At 41.5% G+C, this 12,255-nt stretch overlaps 1 protein-coding gene across 4 annotated transcripts in view; it reads right to left on the reverse strand.

Annotated features, from left to right (window-relative positions):
* The window catches only part of spg (dedicator of cytokinesis spg), a 228,643-nt gene that overhangs the window by 17,659 nt on the left and 198,729 nt on the right, over positions 1-12,255 (reverse strand). For all 4 annotated transcript variants that reach the window (XM_075295031.1, XM_075294988.1, XM_075294945.1 and 1 more), the window contains 3 exons: positions 6,241-6,361; positions 5,911-6,151; positions 1,889-3,613 (listed from right to left, as the gene is read on the reverse strand). In XM_075295031.1, the coding sequence (XP_075151146.1) occupies positions 1,889-3,613; positions 5,911-6,151; positions 6,241-6,361 (2,087 nt within the window). The remainder of the gene's footprint in view (positions 1-1,888; positions 3,614-5,910; positions 6,152-6,240; positions 6,362-12,255) is intronic.

The following is a 12,255-nucleotide window of genomic DNA, read 5'->3' on the forward strand; positions in this document are numbered from 1 at the left end:
AAATCTGATGGCAGGTGTCAAGCGTGAGGCCCGGCAATTCGGATTTGGAAAAGCGAAAGCCTAACTGAATATTTCACCGATTTACACGCGTTTTCCCTTGACCAAATTTTGACCGTATCACCCTTTAACCAGGCCAACGTAAGCTACAGAAAAAATCTTCAAAGATTTCTTGACTACAGTGCGCTAAATATGCATTATATTGGGTCGGATTTTCGACATCTTTCCGAACTTCCCAATGGGGACATTAAAGTTGACATATAAGATGGATGAGATTCAGAGATTAATCTCCCTCGTTCTTACAATTCAGACATTGGGACCAACATGCAACCGCATACAATCGAGGAAGGTAGTGCGAGGCTCTCGAGGAGTCGATTTAACTTCTCCATTTCGATTGGGTCGTAAACTCAACGGGAGTGCATGGTGAATGTCTTTTGACGATAATTAGTCGAGTACCTCCAGGTTGTTCATCGTGCAAGCAGGTGGCTGACTTTTCGGAGCCAAAGATCTTCGGCTAGGAGGAAAAACAAAGCGTGGTGGATTACTGTCCTCCATTGTCTTTAACTTCTACACGGCAAAGGTCTCTTTTCTACCACCTGATGTTTAATTTATGAGCTGTACGTCAAAGTTACGTCAGGTCGCGTTGTAAAGGAGCCTGAGGTGTGGGACTTCTACAACTTCCCGTATCTAACTGGACAGCAACCTTATTTATGTCTGGTGAAGAGATGAACCAGGCGACATCCACGTCTGTGGTAAGAGCGTTTGCACGTCCACGAACCCAATGTCCAAAAAGACTCATACGGCAAACCAAACTACACCTGGCCTAGTACCTTCAGGATAAACTCTCTGAGGGAACCAAACGAGATACGTGTACCTGACACGAACACTGCCGTGACTCACGCTGAAGGCAACAGCTTGAGTGTGTGATCGTGATACAATAGTCAACTGCTGTGCGTGAGCACGCTTACCAAAATACTCACGAGTTAACTTCGCTTACAATTTAGTCAATCCTATGTTAAGATATTAACCGTCAAGCCAAACGTATGACTTTGAGTGAGGCGAATTTTTTTGATACACGTGATTGTTCGTGAGTCATGAGAATGTTAGTGACCAGAGTCTTCGCGATCCATGACATTTCTGTGTGTTAGTGTCTTCTTCTAATCGTGAGTATGCGTGAATAAAAATGTTCCACTCGTGAGTGCTAGACTTTTTTTTTTCGCACGTGAGTGTGAGTCGTAACAAAAATATCGTGTGTGAAGATTCCGTCGCGAGTTTGAGAGAAATATTACTCAGTGGTGCACCTCTAAACTAAACCAATCAGGTTCGACTTTAAAAGAGACCGTGATCGGCGCACATATAGCCTTGTGGAAGTTACGCACAGAGAAGGTTGAAAAATCCATCACATCCTACCAGTCCAGCATTGTACTGAGGGGTGAACTATCACGCGTTGGCGAACGGAGACAACTGCCCAAAAGAACCAGTTCGGTGCTACGTCCCGGCACCTTTAATTGTTGGAACAGCTAGCTCTTAGTTGTGAACACGACATTTCAAGGTAAATGTCCGAAGTAAAGCCACCCGCCTCACAACGCGAGGCACCTTTTTGGCTTATCCTGCTATCTTAACAGACCTAACACTAACTTCACTCTGGACCTATTCAATATGGGGATGCTCGCTACCTAGAACAGTATATAGATATATAAGCTGTACTTAATTGTCACATTCTTTCTTTTCCAATTTCTATTATTGTCCATACGATATCCAAGGCGCAGTAATGCTGTGAACCTCTTCACGTTAAAAAAATAATTATCTAGGCCATACGATTCATAGAAACTCTGGGTTTATTGTTTCATTGTTGCCCCCCTTAGGATCTTAAGAATTTTCTTTGACTTACCATCTTCATGGAATAGTTCTCCCGACACCAAATCCTTAACAGCTTGTAATTTTGCTTGTATTAATCGAACGGGAGCATCTCTCGGTATAGCATCCAACATATTGCGAGCTAACATTCCCAATTCTGGTGCAGGCAGTGTATCCTTCAATTGTTCCAGCACAACACCTGTCGAACTGAGTAATGCTTCTTGGGTAGGTATAATGACATCGTACGAAGGTACAGCTAACATGCCATTCAATGCCGTAAATAACGAATGTAAATCCCTGCGAAATGAATCCTCGTATTGCCCACCAGTAGCTCGAGCAAATAATTTTCGCGATTGAATTAAAAGTTTAAAGATATATTCCAAGGAACCAAAACATTTCTGAAATGGATCTGGATGTTCGGCTTTGGTCAGGAACACAGCCATGTGCTCCACTGAAGTGATGAGTCCCTTGTAGACTAAGGCAGCAGCAAAGTGATTTTCGATGTATTCGTTCATAACCGGTCGGAAATGTTGAAATTTATTGCTTTGGAGTAAACTGAATATGCTAACTAGCACATGAAAGACTAGGCCCGAGTGTTGGGTACTATTACCCTCCTCATTGGAGAACATTGCAAAGAGAGCATCTAGAACATCTTGAAGAAATTTCACAAGTTCCTCATCGTTTAATCGCAGGACACCGGTTAGGGAATCTTGAATCTTTTCGGGATGGGCTCGCCATTGCAGTAGCGAGAGTAAGTCAGCATTTTGCGTTAATTTCGTTGAACACAATAGCGAACGCATGACAAATACTTCTTTGGAACTTCGATGGAATATTGAACTACATTCCACCTTGGCATGAGGATCTTTGGGTTTACAGGGTAGAATCAAATAGTTGGCTGTCATAAGCTTACCGGCATCCTCACACTTATACACATACAATTCATGTTGGCCATCGGCCAATGTGGCACCACTAGGATCCATTAAACGAGCAAAACTAAAACCAAAAAGTTTCGGTTCTGATTTCTCTCTTGTCGAACAATGGCGAAACTCGAAACGTACATGCGCTGTAGAGAATTTATCAATGGGCACACTCAAACGTAGCATTTCATTCCAGCATGGAGCATTCTGGTGATACAATATCATCGATTTATAACAATTTTGGCTATCCATACCCGAAGCTCCCCACAAACATTCCGCTAGGACATTGCCAGCAACATCCAAGACCACAACCGTAACGAGTATATTTTTGGCTGTATTTTTACCACCACGTTCGAATTCTCCCCTTTCCAAGGTGATAAACATATCGTTGCGAACATCACCGGGCATAATGACATCGGGGAAACCCATTTTCCGGGTTATCGTACTGCCTTGGAATAAGAGCGGTTGTTCTTGTCGTGCTTGACCTAGACCACCGTGTAATAGCTTCAACGATACCACTATACCTTGATTGCTTTGATTGATGGTGCTAATCGGTTGGAATTTGCTGCTAGATTTTTTGATAATCAATTCGGCCAATTGATGAAAGTCTTTCTCATCATTGTGATAGACCAATTTGATATTGTGCTCTTTTTCTTCAGATTCTATGGCGGTATCATATTGACCGATATCTGCTAGTGGCAGTACACCCACGCCAAAGGGACGACGGTAGGCACTGACACCAGTGCAACATGTATTACTACTGGATTTTTCTGAAGGTAAAATTTTTCCCACACGCATAACAACGGCTACCAAATATAGATCATCATTCAAGTCTGCTGCTCCTGCAAGAAAATCAGATACATAAATTTATATTTTATATATTAATTAATTACAAAAAATACTGAATTTGATAGTAAAAATTATAAAAATGGTCGCATATACGAGTGTGGTCCGATATGTACATTTTATTTCCTGAATTCTGACTTTCCGGAGCGATTCTTTCTTATCTACTGCAAAAAACGGTGATTTATATTGCGACAGGCTTCGTGTGGTGAGTCGGGTAGGTTTAGCGGGACGGGCAAAAAGATGACGCGTGTCATGTGTCCCTTGGATGAATACATATAAGACCAATTGCCTTATATGTAGTCAATAAGGATTCTTTTTCCGTACCCCAAGTGCTGCCGGGAAACGCCTTGAGGACCTTGTATCTACCGCGGAGCTTATCACAAATTGCAATGGCATTGGTTGAGTCTCCCATTTATGTATGATGAAATGGCATGGAAAGCTGCTGTTCCGTAAAGTGCTATGCACCATGTTGATGGTTGGCAGCTGGAAAAATCCTGGGGAGGAGTAGTGCTTCTAGTGGCTTGGCTACTTGCGAGAGAAGGGAGATTGGTCTGTATGAATCACCATTGCTCCAGTTTTTGCCTGGTTTCACTAGAATAATCCTACCTTTAGTGATTCCAAGGAAAATTTGAGGAGTCTGATCAAGTACTTAATTCCCAGATACTTCAGCATTACCATAGAAATACCGTCGGGACCCAGCGCCTTGGATGGTTTTGCGATATTGATGACTTTGGCAACTTCTGCTGGGGTGGTATGTCGCTGGTTCAGATACTACGGACTGCAATCCCATCATCTATTGTAGCGGATTCGAGAGGCCTCCAACTATTGACCACAACTTACCTGTGCCTGTGGCTAGGTTACATTGCCAATCTTTAGATTCAGTTCTCTGATTCTTGGATCAGAAGGCTTAGTACGAAGGCGTTCATCACGCTCGTCTGCGAGTTCCGCCGCTTTTGCTGGGAAGTTGCTCCTTACACCCTCTGGCAATATGAACATGAGAGGAGGACGAGAGCTCAGTGAAACGGAGATATATGTATTCTCTGAAGCCGTCCTAGTTGGCATTCTTTTAGTTGATGAACGTCCGGCTTTCAGAGGTTATGAAATCGGATGGTCGGTCAATGGTGAGAATTATGGATCCAGTGAAATGACGGGTTGCCGGGATACGTGATTTATCAGACAAGGTGAAGCTAAGGATATATCTGGCGAACTGCTGCAATCACCCATAATTCTCGTGGAGGCCTCTTCGTTGACCGTGCAAAATGTGGAGTAATCTTTCTGTCATGTCAAAACTATGCCCCTGTGGTCATTACCCAGGAGAGAATGCCAAAGTGCATGATGGGGATATAGGCTATAGTTAGACCCAACCTCAAGGTCGATGAGCCAAGCCGGATGTAGCCACAATGTCCAAAGTACACATGACTATATACCTACAATCAGAACATATGGCGCCCAACGTGGATCATATCTTGTGGAAGGTAGTCATCACCTTTCTGTACGATGGGACAGTCGTCGCATTCATCGAATCATGTTAGAACTGATTATTCTACGGTTTCGACCGTTCCGTGGTCTCCAAGGTATGTAAAGGTAACAGAAATCTTGTCGATAGCTTTATCAAAATTTCGTAGAAGAATTTGATCACCTTCGCAGTCAAGCAGTATATCCTTATTTGCTATCGCAGTAATCATCCAAACCACTATCTTATGGATAGACAAACACTACCCAGGAAGGTCTGAACAGAATTCATGAGGATACTATAGCTGAAGCGGTGAGAAGTTCAAGTTTACTCCTGTTTTAGGAGCTCGACCACCACCCATAGCACCGGAGGAAAGAGACCTGCCACGGCAGATTAGGGTAGATTTGGTGGATCGGGCAAGTGCAGCCGCCTTAATCTGTATCAAGGGCCACATGACAAGCGTCAAATTTTTGCTTGTTCAGCCAAACATACTCGCCTTACTATCAGATCACCCTAAACGCATCCCATATGAGTCGCATCCAATTTAGTCGATCTGGATACAAGCTAATGTACCAAAGGGCAACACGAAATTGATGACAACACAATCACTCACTCACTGTTACATCAACAACAAAAACTGATCTGAAATGGTCTCTTGTTTTCCGGAATGATCAGTATATGGCCATTCATGTTTCACATATTTCGACTGGTCCTTGGTGCTGGATGTGTTTCAGGGAATCCATGAAATTTTTTATATCGTTCTTGCTGGTACAATTAGTTGCACCGCCTGAGGACGAACCACCTTGTTTAACGCCCGCTTTATAGAAATTCAAAACTTACCTAAATCGGTAAATACTGTGCAATTACTGTTAACTCTTTCATAGAAATTGGCAAAACCATCTTTGCACATTTTCACCACAAATCTCTCCGAGACGGCTCTCATCGTATTTGCATCGTACAAATAAAAATAAACTTCGGCATCATCACCACCGGCAATGCGATAACCGAATTCACGCATACAAAAATACAAATGGTGTGTAAGGATTTTTCTTTGAGTTTTGCGACGCAATGTACCACGACTCTGTAAATAGTCCAAAATAAAGAATTGATGGGTTATAATGCATCTTTTTTAGTTTTGTGGATGTTTCTTATTTAACAAAAATCACTTACAGATGATGCTTTGGCATTATCGGCACTTGTAACATGGACATTATATAGACCAACAATTCCAATATTATGAGGATCAACAGCCAATGGACCAACTCGTGGCACCAAATCGAGACCAAGTTTTCTGAAAGAAAAAAAGTATAAAATGATTGTAAGTAATAAAATACAATATACAAATAGCATAAATGAAAATTTATTTCGGTTCATAAAGGGTTATATCCTATAAATATGGGTCCAATGAAAATTAGTTCCAAGGCCTAAATGAAGTAGTCCCCCCAAAAATAATATGGAAAACAACAACACCAAATTTTGATGTTTTCAATGAAGTAACTTCATTTTATTTCTGGGGCTTTTGGATTAGGAAAATAATATCTTTATGGGATTGTGCTCTGTTTTCAAGTGGGCATATTTTCGCATTCAAATGGTGGGAATTATACACATTTTTGTTGTTCCAAATAGCATTGTATCGCATAAGATTTGCGTTTTGCGTGGACGGCCTTCGGTCGGACTGTGTCTAAAGTGAGACTAATGCGATTCCCAAGAGTTTCGTACTCAGGCACATATATTTTTTTCTTAAAACTTTTCTAGGATTCATCTCCATTAGTTGGAGTTCATTTCTGTTAAATCAAAAGTGAAAGTGAGCCCTAATTTTATTTTGGGGTCGAGTTTCATGTTGGGACTCATGCTCATTATGAAACGTCTCCCCATTCTTGTGGCCCTGTTTCATTTGGGTTTTAGGGATAATTTTTGTTGAGGCCCATTTTTATACCGTAGTGAATTAATAAGAATTTAGCTGAATTAATAAGAATTTAAAAAGATCAAATGGGCCATATATTCGTGATTTGGCACCGAAGGACTTCTTTTCATTTCCCATTCAGATTTTGGAAACATAGACGATAAATATAAATGGGAGCTAACTATATCTAAATCTGAACCTATTTGAATTATGCTTTACAGGAATAGTTAACATTATAGGCGATTAGATTTTGCCAACTTTGAGTTAGATCGGGATTGAACCATCCCAACTTATTTCTTCGGCTTTTAGCTTGCTTCCGTACTAATTGTTTCGGTAGTTAGCTTACTGCCGCACTAATTTCGTCTGCTTTTAGCTTGCTTCCGCTCCTATCGATCACGGAATCAATGAAACATCAACGATGAACGTATCAACAAGTCGCCAACGGTAATCCCGAAACCGAACCATCATTCCTGTGCACCGTATCAATAAAGGCCTGGCTATGCATTTAAAAATGTAGCGTAGCCGTAACATACGGCAACGTATGATTTTTTGGCGATTTGCGAACTTAAAAACAAAAACGTACCATTAAGGCATAAATCGTATGTTTTTATTTTAAGGTTTGTGGGTCCTTAAAGGTAATCCTGGACAACTACTAGTCTAAATTAGCCTGTGAAAAAACGACGTTATAAAATAGCGCCCGAGCAGAAAATCGAGCGATATATGAGAGCTTTTTATATATAAATCTGAACTGATTTCGATGAAATTTTGCATACTTAAAGGGTGGTGAATTAGATTATATTGTGCCGACCGATTAGTAAAGAAGCGCAATCTGATTCAATTTATCGATATCGGGCGATAAATATATAATTATGTAAAAAGTAGTGAATTTAGTGGCATAAATCCTTGAGAAACGCGGAAAATGTTCGCGATCGATAATCTTCGATTATTATCCATATACACCACAAATTCTGCAAAATTCAAACCAAATTACAAATTAAATGCATATTTATTGGTAATAGTAGTGATCCCACTCTGAAATCATTAATCTTAAAAATTTACTGCACCAAAGCACAAAGATTGTAAACGAGTGTATTTCTACCGTAGTTCCCATAATCCCAATTGTTTTCATTGAGAGACGGAGGTTTATAAACCATTTTGATTTTAACCATTTAAGATTTAAAATGACGTATGATTAATTATGTGTTGACTAACAAACTCTGCCTATGGTCGTAGCACACAGAAACACTGTTTGACTGTTAGGGGGGCTTTTGTATCCTCTCTCGCATCTCTTGACTGACTTGGCCAACACATCAAGAGTGATAATTGTTCAAACGTTTATCTTTTTCAACTAAAACATACAAACGAACGCACAAACAATTCTATAGATGGATGGACAGACAATAAAGCGCCAACTAAAGGAAGAACCAGTATCAAATATTGTTATTGGAACAAGAAATAAATATAATGGAGAAACCACAAAAACCACTGAAATCGAATATTTTGACATGAAACCCATTTAAAACTAATGGCTTTTGCACTCCTCTATGTGGCATCATGAACATCAATTGGAAGCGTATTTGGAGAGGACGAGTTTGGTATGTGGGAACATTAGATTGTATCGCCATATGGGAAAACGAATTTTCAAGTAGCTTTCATTATGGACATATGTTGGGGTACCAAAGTCAACCTTAGGCATTAGTAGGACCATCGAAAAATTTAGTTAAAGTTGTATCCCACACAATTTGTCAATCGCTCGTGTCGATAGGAGAAATGCTCCAAAAATATGATCGCGCAAGCGAATTTGCAAATGTCATCAACAGCGTAAAACCATCGAAGGCGCTAGGCCCCGTCGGAATTTCTACGCTATTGCTGAAGCATCTGGGAATACTGGGAGTTGAGTACATGACCAGACACTTCAATTTATCCTTGGAATCACTCATTACACCCGATGTCTCAGGCAAGGGTGATTCGAATAGACTGATCTTCCTTCTCTCGCCAGTAGCTAAGACACTAGGGGTACGACTTTCTCCAGCTTTTTGGAAAATTTTCCAGCTGCCAACTATTCAACATGGATTCCGTAAAGTGTATAGCACAACAAAAGCTTTGCATGACATTTAATCAAACATAAATAGAGGACTCAACTGGCCCAAGCCGTGTCACAGGACGGTCTTCGTGGCGCATGACCTATCGAAGCTCAGCCTGGCCACACTGTTCGAGGACATCTAGAATAGGCCCTACCGGCAGAAACCCACCATTGAGTTCTTAGTTATCTGTGCGGGTGCGAGTCGTGTGGGGAATTTATAGATAGAAAGTCGAGACCACGTAGGTTGGGTTAGGTAGAGTGGGGGCCCAATATTTCAGGCTCACTTAGACTATTAAGTCCATTGTGATACCACAGTGGTGAACTTCTCTCTTATCACTGAGTGCTGCCCGATTCTATGTTAAGCTCAATGACAAGGGACCTCTTTTTTATAGCCGAGTCCGAACGGCATTCCACATTGCTGTGAAATCACTTAGAGAACTTTGAAATACTCAGAAATGTCACCAGCATTACTGAGGTGGGATAATCCACCGCTGAAAAAACGTTTTGGTGTTTGGTCGAAACTGGGTTTGAACCCACGGCCCTGTGTATGCAAGGCGGTCATGTTAACCATTGCGTCATGGTGGCTCCCATGGAAACTCCGTAGAGTGAAACAGGGAATTGCCCAAGGTGGGGTGATACCTCCGGCACTATTTAACCTCTACCTATCCTATATTCTGACTACATATAAAACAATTGGCTGATCAATGGTAAATTATGCAGAGGCAGTGTGGACACCCCAAACAAAGTGACACGCAGTGGAATACCATACAGACCTGTCAGAACGCTGCCCTGCGATAGGATGTCTCCGCCGTACAACAATGGAACATCTTTGTGTGGACAAAAAGATCCTTCGACTACAAACTATCCCAAGATTCTCGTGGTTACATTCGACAACAACTGCAAGTCGTTTACCCAGCCACTGCAATTTGCGATCCGCGCTAGAAACAAGGCCTTCAAATCGCTTGCCGCCAGCACTTGCGATACGGACAAAGAAACCTTTTCGACTACATATAAAACAATTGGCTGATCAATGGTAAATTATGCAGAGGCAGTGTGGACACCCCAAACAAAGTGACACGCAGTGGAATACCATACAGACCTGTCAGAACGCTGCCCTGCGATAGGATGTCTCCGCAGTACAACAATGGAACATCTTTGTGTGGACAAAAAGATCCTTCGACTACAAACTATCCCAAGATTCTCGGGATTACATTCGACAACCTCTGCAAGTCGTTTGCCCAGCCACTGCAATTTGCGATCCGCGCTAGAAACAAGGCCTTCAAATCGCTTGCCGGCAGCACTTGGGATGCGGACAAAGAAACCTTGTTGACTACATATAAAACAATTGGCTGATCAATGGTAAATTATGCAGAGGCAGTGTGGACACCCCAAACAAGTGACACGCAGTGGAATACCATGCAGACCTGTCAGAACGCTGCTCTGCGATAGGATGTCTCCGCAGTACATCAATGGATCATCTTTGTGTGGACAACAAGATCCTTCGACTACAAACTATCGGAAGACTCTAGGGATTACATTCGACAACCTCTGCAAGTCGTTTGCCCATCCACTGCAATTTGCGATCCGCGCTAGAAACAAGGCCTTCAAATTGCTTGCCGGCAGCACTTGGGATGCGGACAAAGAAACCTTGTTGACTACATATAAAACAATTGGCTGATCAATGGTAAATTATGCAGAGGCAGTGTGGACACCCCAAACCAGTGACACGCAATGGAATACCATACAGACCTGTCAGAACGCTGCCCTGCGATAGGATGTCTCCGCAGTACATCAATGGACCATCTTTGTATGGACAACAAGATCCTTCGACTACAAACTATCCCAAGACTCTCGGGATTGCATTCGACAACCTCTGCAAGTCGTTTGCCCATCCACTGCAATTTGCGATCCGCGCTAGAAACAAGGCCTTCAAATTGCTTGCCGGCAGCACTTGGGATGCGGACAAAGAAACCTTGTTGACTACATATAAAACAATTGGCTGATCAATGGTAAATTATGCAGAGGCAGTGTGGACACCCCAAACAAGTGACACGCAGTGGAATACCATACAGACCTGTCAGAACGCTGCCCTGCGATAGGATGTCTCCGCAGTACATCAATGGACCATCTTTGTATGGACAACAAGATCTTCCCGGTGCGTAGACAAAATTATATGTAAATGTGTCTGGGTTGTTTTCGCAGTAATCATCCAAACCACCATGTTATGGATATACATCCACCACCCAGGTGGTGGAGCACGAGATCTAGCGCTACAAAATAGAACCTACAGATCAGGCAGGTCTGAACAGGATTCATGAGGATACTGTAGCTGAAGCGGAGAGAAACTACAAGGTCTCGAGCCATAGCACCGGAAGAAAGATACCTTACGTGGCAGACCAGGGTGGTTTCGGCCCAACTATGATCAGGCAAGTGCCGTCGACTTAATTCCTAACTATCAGTGATTGATAACAGCGTAGCTAACATGATCAAGGGTCACTCGTCACCTTTTAGCTTGCCTAGCCAAATCTACCAGACCCACTACCAGATCACTCTGGACACATATCATAATCGCAGATTTTCATGATCTGAATACTAGCTGATGTACCAAAGTGTAAAACAAAACTGGATGAAATCTGTTACACCAACAACGTCTGAAGTCAGCACAGTTGTTTGAATACCGTAGATAGCGACTGTCCTTCTGAAAATTAATAATTTTTTATTTTCATGGTTATCTGATATCGAAACAAGCGAATAACGTCCAAGTACATGATTTTGTTTATAATTAATAATTAATTGAACTTTATGAACAAAGAAGATTAAGGAACTTGATGAATTGAGTCATAGAAATTGTTCACATCATCTTCTTTGTCCATAAAGCTCGAATAATAATTAATAATAAATATATTTTAATTTGTTTTCAATTCTTTGTCCTTTAATTTTGATTGACAATATTTTTAAAATGATATAAAACTTTGCACATCTAAATCTGTTTTTTTTAATAAGAAAGAAGACAAAATGAAATTATAAATTTACAAAAGAAAAGGGTCTCCCTACGATGAGCGAACCAATGATAGTGGTATGAATTGACCTGAGATGTCTATACCTTTCTTGGTCTATGGTATAATTCTCAATCACACTACAGTTTCCGGATACTGCCACCTTGAATCCGTAACTCTACCCATTCTCTCATTCAGCACAT

The sequence above is a fragment of the Haematobia irritans genome, chromosome 1 (assembly GCF_050003625.1).
Source record: "Haematobia irritans isolate KBUSLIRL chromosome 1, ASM5000362v1, whole genome shotgun sequence".
Classification (NCBI taxonomy): Eukaryota; Metazoa; Arthropoda; class Insecta; order Diptera; family Muscidae; genus Haematobia; species Haematobia irritans.